General features: G+C 40.7%; 1 protein-coding gene and 1 pseudogene across 1 annotated transcript; one reads left to right on the top strand and one right to left on the bottom strand.

The window, feature by feature from the left end:
- Positions 1-343: 343 nt before the first annotated feature.
- Positions 344-5,276, bottom strand: LOC117460685 (apolipoprotein A-IV-like). Its single transcript, XM_034102231.1, has 3 exons — positions 5,237-5,276; positions 1,029-1,179; positions 344-887 (listed from the first exon to the last, which is right to left on the bottom strand). Exons 1-3 carry the CDS (start codon positions 5,274-5,276, stop codon positions 344-346), a joined length of 735 nt encoding a protein of 244 aa, XP_033958122.1.
- A 9,641-nt stretch (positions 5,277-14,917) lies between these two features.
- LOC117461471 (apolipoprotein A-IV-like) lies at positions 14,918-15,872 on the top strand (annotated as a pseudogene).
- The last annotated feature ends 1,842 nt before the right edge of the window (positions 15,873-17,714 follow it).

The following is a 17,714-nucleotide window of genomic DNA, read 5'->3' on the forward strand; positions in this document are numbered from 1 at the left end:
GGAGTAATTATAGGTGATGCGCTTCAAACTCATGAGCTTCAGTGCAGCTCATAATGTGTTTACTGCTTCAATTTGTCTTTTTAATTTGTCATGTCCACTTTCCCCAGTCTGATTTCACAATGCAGAAAAAACATCTGTTTTTCAGATTTTCAGAATCTACCAATCTATGGTCCATTTTCATTAATTTATTAACACAGTTTGTAACCTCCAAATCATTATTTTCTTAAAAGATCTATAACTGGTTAGCTTGTGTTGTCGTTTTGTTCATTTTGTGTCCCGGGGTCAGATTATTGTGTTTCTGTTGATGCAGTTACTTTCCCTTTAAGGTGAGGGGGAGGTTGACTTATTTGGATTTGGCGTAGGCCTCATAGAGGGAGGTGAGGTGGGCCTGGAGGTCCTGGGAGTAGGGGTTCAGATGTATTCTCAGATCCTCAACGTATGGGGCGGCCATATCTCGAACCTGAATGGCTTTCTGTATCAGCTGATCTTGAACCCGCTCGGCCACGGGGGCCACGCGCTCCTGGAAGTCCTGCAGGTGCTGGTCCACTTTCAGCTTCAGGTCATCGGTGTAGGGTCCGAGCTGAGCCTGCAGGTCCTTCACACTCTGCTTCAGCTCCTCGCTCTTCTGTTCCAGGGTGGCTCTCAGGGCCTCGGTGTCAAGGGAATCAGCGTAGGAAGCCAGTTCCTGTTTGAGCTGCTCCACTCTCTGCTGGAGCTGGACCTCCATGTCGTCGGTGTAGGGCTTCAGGGCAGCAGCCAGCTCCCTTTCCACACACCCGGTATCCCTGGTGACTTTGTGGATCATGTCCTTAGCTGCAGGGGGAAGCTGGTCCTGCACGGCGGAGGCAAAATAGAAGGCAGCCATGAACCCGTCTACCAGACGGTCACTAGAAAGGAGCGAGAACAATGGGATGTTACCTTTAATTCCAATTCAGTGAGGAGAAATTGCATATCAGTTTGCAGTATACTTTTTTTGTTTGTATCATTAGAATGTCGACAATGGTAACAATGGTCTTGTCTAGACTTACTTGACATGCTTGACAAACGGTGATTTGCTGATCATCTGGAGGGTGTCATCAGCTGTCTCTGTTGCCTTGGCGACATAGTCCCAGAAGGCCTCAGTCAGCAATTCAATCTGTGGCTTGGGTGCATCAGCATATAAGATGTTGGCATTGCAGCCTGTTGAACAGAGACAAAAACATTTTTCAGGTATTTTAACCGAAAAAATATTCCGAAGGAGGTAAAGTGGCACTATACTGAACTTCCAAATCCCAGAGGCATGTGTGAGTGTGTGTGAATGAGCATTAGATTAGATCAGGGGTACTCAAACTTTTTCATGAAAGGTCCACTTGTGAATTGTATACAAGGTCAATGGTCCGGATCAATGCCAGTAAAGTCTGGACCTTCTGGACCAAGCACTTGCCTGTCGGTAAACCACGCCCCTGTATACACACACACATTCAATACATACATACAGTATGATGGCTTGAACTAGTGGGATAAATGGCACTGTTTGTATGTAGCCTTGAACCTCGGCAAAAATGGCATGAGAAGCATTAGAAAGTCAAGGTAAACTTGCGGTTAACTTGCGGTCTGCATTGCGTGTCACGCTCGTGCACACAAGTAAATATATATGCACGTTCATTCTCGCAACGCGTCAGACACAAGAAAATATATATTAAAGGGGACCTATAATGCAAAATGCACTTTGTGATGTCTTTTATACATAAATATGTGTCCCCGGTTCGTCGGGGAACTCACGCAGCGTCAGAAAATAAAACCCTCTCTCTTTTCCTCAGTACCCAAATCTTTTAAAAACAGGGGTACAACGAGCGGATACAGATTTGCTGCCGATCTGACCGGACCCACAGAAAGTTGCTACCAGAAACAATGCCTGACGTGTTTTGGACGTAATCTCGTCTTTGTTTACATTAGCAAGCCTTGCTAACACTCAGAGCTAACCTGTACTGGAGAGAGCACATGTGTTTAAAAATCAGGACATAAAAAAAGTAACTCACCTTGTGATAAACCCGCAAGAGAAAAAGCATTTGAGCTCCATACTGTTTCAGAAATAATCTTTGATGTGGTTTAGAACAGGGTGGTGTTTTATCACAGCAGAATTTAACTTTATCTCTGGTAGAATTCTGCTCAGGCATTAGCTCCGCCTCCTCTTTTGTTTTTTTCAAGCTAAGGACCCAACATCCGCGTTTCTCTAACAGGGCTGCAAAAGAGGGGTATGAGCAGTATGAGGCATGGCTACAATGGGTGAACTGTTTGGTATTTTAAGCAAAAAACTTCACAGACATGTTTTGTATAGGCATGGCCCTACAATATATGTTTCCAATATAGCATAATAGGTCCACTTTAATTTACATCAGAGTCAGAATTTATTTATTTTTGTTTTAGAATGGGACACAGGGTTCGGTCCGGATTGATTTGCAGTTCGGTCCAGATCCGGATCTTGGTCCAGAGTTTGAGAAGCCCTGGATTAGATGAATAGCCGCGTTCACACTGCGGTACTTTTCCCACAAAGGTTCATGCGAACTTAGTTCATGATCGCGTTCACACCAAAAAGAGCCGGTACTAAAAGTAGTTCATGCGAACCTTTTTACCCCCTCGAAAGTCCCTGCTAGAGAGCAGGGACTTTCGAGCGGCTCTTTTTTGAGAAAAGAGCTATATTCCTGATTGGCTGGGCGAATTGCAAACCACGCCCCGTAAAACTCCCAAACAGTTTTGTGAAGCCGCCATTTTATTATCCTCGCATTAGCATTATTAGCATTATTAGCTTCAGTAGAAGCTGCTGGGACTCCCAGCAGCTTCTACTGAAGCCTTCCCCAACTCCGGGGACTTCCGGCCGGGGACTTTGGGCGGCAGTATACGCCGTGAAGTGGTTTGCGGCCTGCCAGTAAACCCAAAGCAGAAGAAGAAGAAGTGACGTCAGCGGCTTCATTTGCCTAATCCACCCCCAGGGACTTTTTCTGGTGTGAATGCGATCTGTACTTAGTTCATGTGAACTAAAGAGTTCGCATGAACTAAGTTCGCATGAACCTTTGTGGGAAAAGTACCGCAGTGTGAACGCGGCTATTGTGTCATTGTGCCTTACCACAGCATCTGGCACAATATCGGACAGGGCTACTATGTTAAATTGTTTTAATGAGCATTATGTGTCCTGTGGCTCTCTGTTTGATTCTGTCACTAACTCTGCTTCTGTGAACACCACAGTCTGTGACTCTGAAAAACGTATTTTGGAAAACCCTTTTAGTTTTACTCCTTTTACTGTTGATGTTGTTCGTGAAGCCTTAACCAAGTTAGATCCTAAGAAACCGGCTGGCCCGGACAACGTAGAACCTTTCTTTTTAAAGATAGCTGCAGATTGTATTGCTCCACCTCTCACTCTTTTTAACCTCTCCCTCAGCACTAACACAATTCCAAAAATATGGAAGTCAGCTTATGTGCTACCTTTACTAAAAGGAGGGGAGGCCACCTTATTAAATAATTATAGGCCAATCTCTAAGTTGTCAGTTCTGGCTAAGGTTCTTGAACGCCTACTGAGTGAACAGTTAAAGGAGTTTTTATGTACAGATGACATCCTGTCTAAACATCAGTCAGGCTTCAGAAAGCAACATAGCACCATCACTGCGACAATGAAAGTGGTGAATGATAAGGCGAGTATTTTAGATAATAAGCAGAGTTATTCAGCTCTATTTGTTGACCTGTCCAAAGCGTTTGATACCGTCGATAATCACATCTTGAAGCAGAGGCTGGCCAGTATTGGCATATCCAGCCATGCAGTGGGGTGGTTTGTGAACTATCTCTCTGAAAGGTCCCAATCTGTTCATTTTGATGGACTGTCTTCTGAGTGGTTAAACATTACTAATGGTGTACCACAAGGTTCTGTTTTAGGTCCGCTATTATTCTCCATCTATATCAATAGTTTAGGTGAAAATGTCAATGGAGCAACCTTACATTTTTATGCGGACGATACCGTCATGTACTGTGCAGGACCCTCCATTAAGGAGGCTGTTGTTGAATTGCAAGCTGTGTTTACCATTATTTAGACTCAGCTCTCTAAACTAAAGCTTCTTTTAAATGTTGATACAACCAAGGTAAGGCTCTTTTCAAATTCTAAAAAGACACGAGAGCCTGTTTTAGATATTGTAACTACGCAAGGAATACAACTTGAAGTGGTTACCTGTTACAAATACCTTGGTATCTGGCTTGATGATTGTCTCACTTTTAAACTTCATGTCAATAACCTGCTTCAAAAACGGAGGGTTAGGCTAGGTTTCTTCTACAGGAACAAGTCCTGTTTCTCACTTGAGGCCAGGAAAAGGCTAGTCACTGTGACCTTTTTACCTGTACTGGACTATGGTTATCTGATTTATACGAATGCACCTGCCAATTACCTAAACAAGTTAGATGCTGTGTATCACAGTGCACTGAGATTTGTGACAAACTGTAAAGTATTAACCATCACTGTACCCTGTATGCAGTTGTGCCTTCACTAACTGTACGGAGGCTCAGTCACTGGTACATTTTTATATACAAAGCCATGTTAGGGAAACTTCCATCCTACATCTGCTCCCTGATCTCACGGCGAATTGTAAGTGGCTACTGCCTGAGATCGCATGCTGTGGTTTTATTAAATGTGCCAACTGCTAGGACTGTCTTAGGGAAGATAGCTTTTAGATGCGCAGCTCCACTAACTTGGAACAGTCTGCAAAAGGAATGGAAGCTGAGCAATTTGATTCCACTAAATGTTTTTAAAGCAAGGATAGATGCTATCCAATCGGAAACTGGTCGAACCTGTAAATGTCACTAGCTATGTAAATTGTAGTCGCTGTAAATATGCTGTATGATGTCCTTTTTGTTTTTCTGTTGTTTTATGTTTATATGTATTCATGTGGAACCTATTTGCAGCAGGTCACCCTTGAAAAATAGATCAATTAACTCAATGGGACCACCTGCATAAATAAAGGTTTGAAATTAAATAAAATTAAATGATGAGCAGTATGGCTCCTTATATGGTCACCCATAAAAGGTTCCATATCAGTACAGACCAGTATATTAATGTGTGTGTGATCGGTTAATTTCACATCCAAGGAATTTCTAGGTGTTATTTAAAAGTGATTTGAGTGGTCCAAAAATCTCATTGCAATTCTATGTTTTCCTTGAAATCTTTTGACTTGAGTGTCACGCTCCAAAACAAATAGGGATATTTTTCTACCATACTCACCAGTGAAAATGGCAAGGACGAGCAGAACAAGGACCTTCATGGCTCTTATATCTTAACAAGGAGATGCAAAGTTAGCAAAGCATGTTCACTAAGATTGAGTGTAAAAAGAAAAAATTCAGAAGCTACTCCAAGCCAATCCTTCATCACCTCACCTGAGTTTGCTGTTGTATCGGAAAATCCACTTGGCACTGCTTGTGTTGAGCCGGTGAGGTTCTGCAGCTTATAAAGCAATACGGACTCTAATGATCCCAAAGTACAGTGGCTAGTGTCTTGCTGTCACCTTGCCTCACCCTGCTATCCTCACAGACACCACACAGCAATCATGCACAACTCCAGATTGTTGCACCAATGCACAGACACACCAAGCACATCATTTATTTTAAACAGTTTCATATGTCAGTTATCATCTACCAAACACTATTGATTTAGTTATGTGCCTTTTTATCATGATTTGGCCTAAATATGTGCGATTCCTCTGTGTTAGAGTGTTACTAAATCCTCAAGTGTAACCTTAAATGGACCTTGTCCTCAAAAACCCTACTGTCCTCAAAGGTATGTCTGTACTTAGGTATCACTTTTATGCCAGCTCTGCATCGCCAGAGATAACGCTTTGCCAGGAATGGCAAAATCCCTCTCCTTATGTCTCTGATGTCCAGCTTTGATTAGATTTACAGTGGTTGATTTATTGTCACTATTAGCTGGCCATGTTGCCAACCAACTTCACCGTAGCTTGTGGTTCTAGTCTGTGTCATGCTATGAGTTCTATGAGTCAGTTTGGCCAAAGGTCAGCAGACACCAACACCGTCAGCTTTCGGAGGACAAAGTAGCCTCAGTTTCACACAAGACAAACGTATCAACATTTTTGTTTATTCCATTTTTTCTATAGAAAGTGTCCAACTCACAATGTCTTAGACTTGAACATGTAACATTTTATAGAAACGATTATTCTCATTTTACCATGATAGTATTCTTTTACGTTTGGGTGAAGCAGGTAGGACTCAAATGCAGAATTTAATGAAAAGCGAGCTTTATTAAATAATATAAAGCTGTGGCAAAAAAGGCAGTATCCAAAATATCCAAAACCAACGAGCAGCACAAGGAACACAGACCGTGGAATAACATGGAGGGGAAACAATGAACCGACATGGAACACAGGGGAAGACTAGACTAAATACACAGAAGGGTAATCACAGAACAAGACACCGCTGGGCAGGGGAGGAGAAACACAAGGACAACAGGTGAACACAATCGGGTAATCAGGGAGGGAAACAGACAGAAAGCAGACAGGCAGGAAACGGGGGTGAACACTTTACACAATAAAACAGGAAACCCAAAGACAAGAAAAACACCAACACAGACAAAACTACAAACGTGACATAACATGAGAATCGTGACAGTATTCTAAGACTTTTGTACAAGTGGGCTAAACTTGATATGTATATATCTTCTATTTATTTTGGTATTAAAAATATGTATAGTGCCCATGCAAAACCGGCCTTAGTCTATAGAATTGCTGCTTGAACAACTCGTAGAAACAACTTAACCCTCAACACTGCCTTCTTTTTGAGTCCTTATGATAAGTTTTTATTTTTTCATTTCTCAATGTATGTATCGGGTTCCAAAATGAGATAGACACTGGCTTTGAGATAACCGGTTATAAGGTAAATCAAGGATTTAATTAGCTTGAACATTTTGCCTTTAGAAATGCTCTTAGTTTAAGTCAATTGTCTCAAGGTCTGCTGCACCTATTTGAAACACATTCCCGTATCAATGTTGAAGGCATATGTCTTTGTCAAAAAACAAAGTTCCTAGTCTAATAGGTCAAAACAGCAAACGTGTGAAGTTGGGTTGTAATTTTTGTATACCCAGCAGCAATTGTGACTGAACTGGGTGGGTAATAGCCTGCTGCAGACATGGTGACATGATCAACTCAGTATTCAGAGCCCTGAACTCCTGACCTGCTCCGGCCCAGAGTCCTGTTCATTTGTTTGTTTTCTATAATATTGGACATGTCCTATTTGACCCTCTTCAGCACTTTACATTCCGAAGCATTACATCTGTAAAGTGTGAAGAAGGTCAGATAAACTGTTCTCGAGGAATGGGAAGGAATGCCAACATACAGATCCCTTGCTTTACTGTATATTTACAACGCATTTTAAGAGGCAGTTTGGTACATTTAATACAAACTACTTATTCCAATTATTCCCCTCGGTCAGTTTAAAGCATTTTTTAAAAGGCCAACATTTGATTTAAAGCTAACTTAAATCCCCTCAACCGCATTACCAAGGAAAATTGATACCAACACTTTGGCTTTTGGCTTCTCACTATGCATATTTTATTCACGTTGCTTGCCCCTAACACAAAGTCCACCAGTCCAAGCATATTGAGGTTATCTGGAGTTATCTGAGGACACTTTTACCACTGGACAATGTGGACGGTTACTATGTCCTAGATGCTTTCTAAAAAGGGGTCAAACAATAACTATTGCAATATTCATGGTCAGGTACATTGGTTTTATTGTTCCAAAATGCATATTGCCTGTGAAAACTGTAAAGGTTGTGTCAGTGCGCATGTGTTGGAGGCTCAGCAGCTCATGTGATAGTAGTGCGGAAGCAGAGGAGTCAGGAGGAGAGTCATTGTGACAAAATGGAACTTGACTTCTGGGGCCTCATTTATAACGCCGTGCATAGGATTCACGTGGGAAGGTTGCTTACATTTTCCGATTCACCAAACATTGCGTACCGGCGAGGAAATTGCGGACAGCACTTCCTACGCCGGTTTCCCTTTATAAATCACAATCGACTCGAAATGCGGTGCAGCTTTTGCGGGCTTCACGTAACACCCATATTTGCCTATAAATAGTCAAAGAAACGCCCATTCATTCATTCATTCATTTTGACTGACTTTATGAAGAAGATAGCAGGAAATGACGACAGAACAGCTAAAAAATACATCTCACACCGTGTCAGATTTTGGTTATTTTGGGGAGGTTGAGATAAATCATATTGTTTGGTGGATGCCGATTGAACCAGAGTAGCAGCATGGAGGTTGGATCATCACCAAAATAAATAAATAAGTGGTTCGAAAAAGGTTCATGACAAAAAAAATACACATAGCCTTCCTCAGGCAGTGTGTTTGTACCGGGGACAGGAGACCCCCCCTTGATGAGAAACTGTAAGAAGTGATCGGGGAATCCCTCCGGAATGGAGTCATGACGACCTGGATCTGAATTAGGCCTATGTTTTCGTATTTGGTGGTTTGTGTCCCAGCTGTCGATCAGCTGTGCGCAGCGTCTCCACTGCAGCAACTCTATATCCACCAGTTAAAGGAAATACAACTAATGTGTTGTGTTATATTAGCTGTACAATTTACCACATATGGTGTTCTTAGTTTCCATACCTCCTGTGTTTTATGAGCGACTTATCAAGTCTTAGCAAACGGCATAAAACATGATTAAACATGGTAGTATATAAAACCATGCTCGTACAACCTATAGAAATGCAAAACCGCATCATTTATGAGAAAACATTTCATAACATTAAAACAACATATTCGAGGTGGTTTTAAATAACATATCCGTATTTATTTATTTCTCCAAGTTATGTTGTTGTGTGCACTGAGGAGTCTCAAACAGGTGTTTGTTTAATTAAGATTGCTTTAACCTCTTAAGCCCGAAGGTCCCCCCAGTGGACCCCTCCCACCGTTTTTTTTACGAGACTATGTCTCAGGGCTTCTTAACATTTATGAAACTATTAATGTTTCATACCCTTTTAAAGGTAAGAAACTCCGCTAACCGACAATAAGAACAATTGTTAGCTACAAAAAACACAAGAGTAATACCAAGCCTTTGAATTAGCATTGAGCGAAAAAATGCTAACTAATGCTAACGCTTTTTTACACAGAACTCACGGTAGAAATGCCCTTATTACTATCTTAACTGCACAAACAAGATATACGATTTAAAGCTGAGACTCCACAGATTCCACACATGTAATTTCATCACTGTACGACCTCGAATTCCTGGAGCTATCAGCCAGAAAAGAGAAAGTAAACAACATCCGGTTTCAAAAATATTACAATAATTACATCTTACCTTTTTTGATTTGTGATCAAAAGTTGTGTTCAACGGAATAAAAATGCCGCTCAAGGTTAATCCAATGTCTTTGTGTCACGTAGAAATGTGTACTGCTAATCCATCATCATATTTATGGCAATATACTGGGTATAAAGTTTGGCCGTCCAGGCTTGTACTTTCAGATATGTTTCGTTTGCTTCTCTATTACGTCCGCAATGGTAATGTTTACGTGGATTTGGGAACTGCCCATTGATTCTATTGGATGTAATGGTTAAGAAAAAGGTGTAAATCACCCAAATCGACCAATGGGTTTCAGAGATATGGTACTGCGTAAAGTATAAAGAATGCCAGCCAGCTTACGCAGGAGACTTTACTTATTGTTTACTACGTAAGGAAGAAGGAATTGCAGGACCCAGAGCGCATGGAGCACAGAGCGGACAGCAGATAATGGAATTGCAGTTGTATTGCCAACCTGATCTCACCAGAATGCGTGACCACGACTCCTTAACACCACAATGCGTGGTGGACTCACGAACTTTGTTACATTTGCGTGTCGGTACCACGCAAACAAGCCCAATGTAAAGTGAATGAGGCTCCTTTGTCGTGGTGCACACACGCATTTCTACAACGTCCCGCAGTGAGCTTTTATTCTATAAAACGTTTTTAAAATCTACTTTATAGCTTTTAGTAACTCACGGGAGGCTTCTTTTATTTTATTTGTATTCATAATAATTTTTATTTTTCGTCAGAATGTATTATGTTGCATTAGTTACGATTTTTTTTCTAAAAAAACAGTGCATTGTGTGTAATACAACTGGGATTTTTATTAAATTAGTTCGTTTTTAAGGAAGGCCAGAGCTTCAGCTGTGCCAAATAGATTGTTCCCTTTAGTTAACGTTTTTTAAAAGAACATTATATTCCGATTTGATCATGTCCCCTTTATTGTATTACGGAGAGCAATGTGAGCATCCACTCCCATTGGATAACGGAGAATTTTACCCCGGAAGTAAGTATTATCCTTACTGTCGATTGATTTTACAGTGATATCTGCACTACTCATCAACTCAAAAGCACCAGATTATCCTTGTTGATTACACAACATTGATTGGTTTAAGTTGTGTACAATACTTTTGTAATTTTCCCCTTCGATTCGGAGAAACAAAGATTTGTTCAGTTTAGGATGGCCGAAGACACTACACTACCCAGAATCCTCAGCTATTGTTCCGCGTTGCCTCAAGCTCTGTGATTGGTTGACCTCCAACTGCATTCCATATGAAAAAAAACGTTTCGTAAAAGATAAATCATACTTTATTCAGCAGTGCTTGCTTTACTCTTTGAAAGTCATCACATGAATGCATTGTAAATAGTACAAATCTGTCGTAGTTCTTTCTTTATCTACAGAGATCTGCCCTCAAAATAGACCGGAAACTATTCTTTTACCGTTCTGTTTTAATTTCACAATAAAGTTAGTAGTAATAATTTGTTTGATATTATTGTTTTTTATTAACTACTCATGTTAAGACTATCTTTTCTGTGTTGCTGTGGGGTTTTTCCATTGCTTTTGTGTTACAAATATCAAAACAATAACTAAATATATCCGTCGTAAACTAAACCAGAAACAGCAGTATATTTTATTTTGTTAACACTGTAAACTTGACAGCTTTTTAACCCAAACCACCTACTGGTTAAAGCACTTTATTACACGTTTAGAGTAATATTGAAATCTTGAAAATGGATGTCCAAAATAGCAATTATATACAGTTTTTAATTAACTAATTAATTTGTAGAGAATAACGAGTAATGTATATACTTTATAGGGATCTGCAGATAAATATTTAGTCTTCTCAAGCACCAACAATCATTACATTACATTACATTGCATTTAGCTGACGCTTTTATCCAAAGCGACTTACAATAAGTGCGTTCGACCAACAAAATACAAGCTTGAAGAAAACAGAATCATATAAGTACATCAGGTTTCATAGAGCCAAACATTTCAAGTGCTACTCAACTGGCTTTAGATAAGCCAGTCCTCCAATCAAATATCTCTCCTGATTGTTGGCACTTGACAATCACCTTCCCTGAATTTTACTCAGGTGTAACTAAAGTCTGCTTTAAGGGTTGTTTATATTTCACATCATTAATCAGAATCTGTAAAGTAACTAAAATAAATGTAGTGGAGTAAAAATACCAGGTTAACTTTAAAGAAAGCCCTCATACTGACGCTGTGTACAAGAAGGGGATGAACAGACTCTATTTTCTGAGGAAGCTGAGATCCTTCCACGTGTGCAGCAAGATGCTGGAGATCTTCTAGTCTGTTGTGGCCAGTGCACTCTTCTTTGCTGCGGTCTGCTGGGGGGGCAGCATCAGAGCCGGTGACACCAGCAGGATCAATAAACTGATCAGGAAAGCTGGGTCTGTCATCGGCATCAAGCTGGACCCCTTTGAAGCTGTGGTGGAGAGGAGGACACTGAACAGGCTGTTCTCCATGATGGATAACCCACCCATCCTCTCCACCTGCAGCTGGACAGTCAACGGAGCTCCTTCTCCAACAGACTGCTGCAGCTCCGCTGTCACAAGGACCGATACAGGAACACATTCCTGCCCACTGCCATAACTCTGTACAATAAATCACCTCTGGCTGGAAGAGAACTCTCTGCTCCATAGTTTCTCTAATACAACATCGCTGTACATTGTACACATATATAATCTGTTCAATATTTGATATTCCATATTCCATTGTCATATATTTTTGAATATGTATATTTGCATATATAATATCTACATGTATATATTTTATTTCAACACGTAGCCTATATTTTCTATTTTCTTTTTTTTCTATTCTTGTAATTTGTGGTTTTGTTTTATTGTAAAATGCCTTGTCTTTTATGCTGCTGCAACAAAAACAATGTCCCAAATTGGGATCAATAAAGTACCATCTTATCTTATCTTATTTTATCTTACATCCGGACTAAAACCACCAGACTCAGGGACAGTTTCATCCCACAGGCCATAAAACTATTAAACACCTGAACTTTGAAATAACATCCATAGCATTAATCTGGCTGCTACTTAGAAATGATTTGTTTAATATATCATATTCCAATCCCTTGTATAGACTCTTATTGCACTATTTCACTTTTTACTATTTTACTAATTTTCTTTTTGTATTGACTTGCACTATTTTTTCTGTGTATCTGTTTTATTGTGTTGCACTGTTGGAGGAGCCTGTGACCTAAGGGTGGGGGGGGGGGTAGGAGACGTTCGATTCCTGTTTTGAATAGTGTGGCGTCGATGGGTTTCATTCCATTTCAAAATGCTGTTTGTCGCTCAGCGTACACTTCGCGCACTGCCACTCCAACATCCAATCACAGAGGTTGAGGACAAATCACGGGGTTTGTCAAGCAAAGCACATGGTGGAGTCCCAAACGATAGCTGAGGATTCTGGATAGTGTAGTGTCTTCGGCCATCCTAAACTGCACACATATTTGTTTCTCCGAATCGAAGGGGAAAAATACAAAAGCATTGTACACAATTTAAACCAATCAATGTTGTGTAATCAACAAGGATAATCTGGTGTTTTTTAGTTGATGAATAGTGCAGATAGCACTGTAAAATTAATCGACAGTAAGGGGAATACTTACTTCCGGGTGTAAAATCCTCCGTTATCCAATGGGAATGGATGCTCACATTGCTCTCCGTAATACAATAAAGGGGACATGATCAAATAGGAATATAATGTTCTTTTAAAAAACGTTAACTAAAGGGAACAATCTATTGGACACAGCTGAAGCTCTGGCCTTCCTTAAAAACTAACTAATTTAATAAAAATCCCAGTTGTATTACACACAATGCACTGTTTTTTGAGAACAAAAAATCGTAAATAATGCACCATAATACATTCTGACGAAAAATAAAAATTATTATGAATACAAATAAAATAAAAGAAGCCTCCCGTGAGTTACTACAAGCTATAAAGTATATTTTAAAAACGTTTTATAGAATAAAAGCTCCCTGCAGGACATTGTAGAAATGCGCGTGTGCACCACGACAAAAGAGCCTCATTCACTTTACATTGGGGTTGTTTGCGGTGCAGACACGCAAATGTAACAAAGTTCGTGAGTCCACCTCACAATGCAGTGTTAAGGAGTCGTGGTGGTGTCACGCATTCTGGTGAGATCAGGTTGTGTATTGCTTATAGATTATCAGAACATTTCAAAGGGGACACAGCCACATTGGATATTAACCTATGGATTAACTACATCATCGTTTTTATCGTTTTAATGGCATTGAAGACCAGTTTAGACCAGACAAAGAGGAAGGTGAGCCATGTTAGCCTAGCGCATTAGCGCTAGCGCCACTTGTTTTGATGTACGTTTTTGTTGATAACGTCGCGAGTTTGTATCTTTCAGTGTTGAGGTGGGCACCGTTAGATTCTGTGTCTTTACGATCATAAACGATGTGTTGGATGTGCAGCTAGGATAAGTAATAAGGGAGCTAGGAGTGATTTTCGGTGCAGTAATAGGTTAGCATTTTTCGCTCGGGGCTAATTCAGAGGCTCAGAGGATAACAGAGTAGGCCTATGTTTTTTTTTGGTTTTTTTTCACAACAGTTGTATTTGGATGGAATGAATACCTATAGTGATAATTCAAAGTAATACAATGATTTTTACAGTGAAAAAGTTCAAATGGAACTGATGGTTCCCAAATTACCCAGAGGTGAGTCCGCTTGGACTTTATTTTTCTAAACCTCTCTAAAAAGGTCAAATGTCACTTGTTTTGCATCATACTTGATACAGGGTACTTATTATATGTTATAGTTTGGATTCCTAAAGCTTTGAGTCTACTAGCCCATCATTCAAGGGTGGTTCTAACTATAAGTAATGGGTTTTTTTTAGGCGGACATTAGAATTTACATGTTTTTACTGTGTTCCATCTGAATTTACTTTAAGATAAAAACATCTATATTGATTCCGACACTTCTACATCAAACTCACAGATGTAACCTTGCTTTGAGAGAAAAGATTATTAATTTACCCCTTTTAGAAGTGAAGATATAGTCTTTGTTGTGTTAGTGGCATTTTCGAGCCTGAAACCTGAAAAACAGGCTCAGGGCTTAAGAGGTTAATCAATGTTTGAAAATGAATTCTTCATATGATAAATGAGAGGTAACATTTTGTTTATGGTATTATTTCCACATATTTCTCTCCATTCTTCCTTCTGCCAACGGTGTCGCAGTTTCTCGTCTCTCCCGTTTTTGTGCTTAGTGCGTACGCATGGGTTAGAGTTTGCGTGGAGGACCGCACGTTTTCCCGTCAAGTTAGTATTTTATAAATCGCAAACATTGTGTAGAAACTGGCGTACGCCATTTTTTGAGCGTATATCCCTTTATAAATGAGGCCCCTGGACTTTGAGCTCTTGACTACAACTGTTCTGTGCTTCAGTATATATATACATGGAAGCACCAGTCTGTCATTCACAAACACGCTTAACTCTGAGAGACGCACAAGCCAACATCAGGTGAGAATTACACTATATTTCAATACATCACATGACACAACAATGAAGTCTGAAAGCTAACAATCTTATAACTGTTTTTCAGCAATCATGAAGGTATTCCTTGTACTCACCATTGCCGTACTGTCTGGTAAGTTGTTTTTGCTTTCTCAAGTGTCTTTTCTACATCACTCAGTATGGTTTACCCAACTAAGAGCTATTAATATGAACTGCATTTATAAAGCTGCTTCTGTGTCCGTCCAACAAGCTGCAATGCCAACATCTTTTATGCTGATGCACCCAAGCCACAGCTTGAAGTACTGACTGATGCTTTCTGGGACTACATTGAGAAGGCCACACAAACAGCTGATGACACCCTCCAGATGATCAGGAAATCAGAGTTTGGACAGGAAGTCAAGTAAGTAGTGTGACACACAGGAACCATGGTGACTATTAGTGGCATGTGTGGTTGGCATGGTATTACACAAAAACGTCTGATTGTCTAACCTTCACCCTGCGTGTCTGCCAGTGCCCGCCTGGCCGACAGCACTGACATTGCCAGCCAGTATGCCATCTCCCTGCAGGAGCAGCTCCCCCCTGCCGCCCAATACCTGATGACCAAGATCACCGCAGAGGCTGATGTGTTGAGAAATGTTCTGACCAAGGAGCTGAGCACTGTCAGGGGCAAGCTGGAGCCCTACACCGACCACATGAAGGTCCAGATCCAGCAGAGAGTGGAGCAGCTCATACAGGAGCTGGCCCCCTATGCTGAGTCCCTTGACACCGAGGCCCTGAGAGCCACCCTGGAGCAGAAGAGCGAGGAGCTGAAGCAGAGTGTGAAGGACCTGCATGCTCAGCTCGGGCCCTGACGACCTGAAGCTGAAGGTGGACCTGCACCTGCAGGACTTCCAGGAGTGTGTGGCCCCCGTGACGGAGAAGGTACAGGTGGAGCTGATGCAGAGAGCCAACCTGGTGAAACAGATGGTGGCCCCCTACGCTGAGGACCTGAAGGAAAAGTTGGACCCAGCTCACCTCCCTCTACGAGTCCTTTATCAAGGGTAACTAAGTCCACCTCCACACCTGCTCCATCGTTCATCAGGATGCTGACCTCTGTTGGAAGCATGTCAAATACTGTAAACCAAATTAAACTAATATGTATTACAAGTTGCAAAGCTCTGCACTTGTCGAAATTGTAAATATTTGTGTTTTGAAGATGGAAACTGTGACTTTTTTGTAATCTCTGTTAAGTTATCAAAAATAAATACTTGCATCTGCAAACAATACTTTTGTATTTCTAGTCGATTACAGATGATGTAAATCTACAATAAATCTAAAAAAACATTAAATATATGTTTTGTACTTACGCTGTTTTAGAGCATAAAGTGAATTATCAAAACATCTCTGAAACAAACAAATGGTTACTACATAAACATAAAGAGAGACTGCTGTGGTCACGGTGGGGCATGTGCTGCTTTTCATAGGAGGTAACTTGTATTTCTTCCATGTCTTAACATGTCCTGGCTCCTGTCACAGTTTCGTCTCAATCTTTATCCAGAGGCAGAATTATGTTCCTATTCAGATACTTGTCAATGCTTGCCATGAAACTGCACCTTCCTGTTTTCAATACTAAAATTGGGAAATGTTTTCAAAAACATGGATGACCAAGGTACTGTGAGAGAGGCCTAGATAAGTCAGGTATTGATTCATCCCATTAGATTTCATTTTGTTTTAAAAGCCCTAAAAATCATGTGAATCTACATTTTATTCAATTTTATTTTAATGCTACTTTGGAAATAACAAAAATACTTCCAGGGTGGAAAAAAGTTGTGCAATGTCTTAGATGTAAACATCCAAAACAAAGCCTTATCCACCTCTAGTGACGCTGCCGGCATCCAACGTGGAGTTCCAGAGTCCAAATACAATACTAACTTTACACTCATGCACACATGACTAGGGTTGGGTATAGTTTGAATTTCCACGATTCTGATTCCGATTCTACTTTTCGATTCCGGTTCTTAATGGTTCTCAATTCCGATTATTTGAGGGGCAGGGTAACAAAAGGATACATGCTTCTTCCACCGAAAAAATTACATTTATTTGAGAAACTTTTACACAGGTTATATTACAGTAATATTCACATTAATTAAACAGTCTGTTTATATTCACTGCTATGTAACTGTAACCTGAGAACCACTGAAGCTACAACAGTGCAACAGTCCAACTTTTAAAGGAACCCCCCCCTTTATTGTTGAGAAAAACAAGCATATCTGCCTTCTCAGGCATACCGGGAAGAAATGTTTGAACATTTTAAAGTAAAATGCTTAAATTTGTTTGTGAATTGTGATCAAAACGTTTGAGACCCACTGAGATAACTTAGACTAAAGTGAACTATCTAACACTCAGAGTCCTTTACCTCACTGAGCTGTAGTTATCAGCCACTCAGTCTGACTGGAGAGGACTCTCCCTCCACATCATTGTAGAAACATCTTCTTCTTCCGTTAGAGCAGCTAGCACCAGATTCTAATAATAACAGCGCGTACCGGTGCACCCTCCCTCTCTCCCTCGCTCGCTCCCACGCTCACTCGCACTTTGGATGTGAGCTGCGGGTGCCAGATAGGCCAACATCCCCCATTTTCATCACTTACAGCGCCCATCGTATAGGGCAAATGAAAAGTGGAACAGGGATGAAAAGGGTGTTACATTTACTTAATTATGAATGTTGTTACATCAAGGCCGGACATTAGGATGAGCACCAACGGTCAAAACATTTTTTTTCCTCCCAGAGCAACACACTCTCACTCCCTAAGCGTCCAATAGCGACGTTTGGTCAGTGTCCGTGGCGTCCAATTGTGACGCTCCTAGGCTCCTTCAGCATCATAAAGGGACGCAAATAGCTTTCAACTGATTG

Source organism: Pseudochaenichthys georgianus, chromosome 16, assembly GCF_902827115.2.
Source record: "Pseudochaenichthys georgianus chromosome 16, fPseGeo1.2, whole genome shotgun sequence".
Taxonomy (NCBI): domain Eukaryota; kingdom Metazoa; phylum Chordata; class Actinopteri; order Perciformes; family Channichthyidae; genus Pseudochaenichthys; species Pseudochaenichthys georgianus.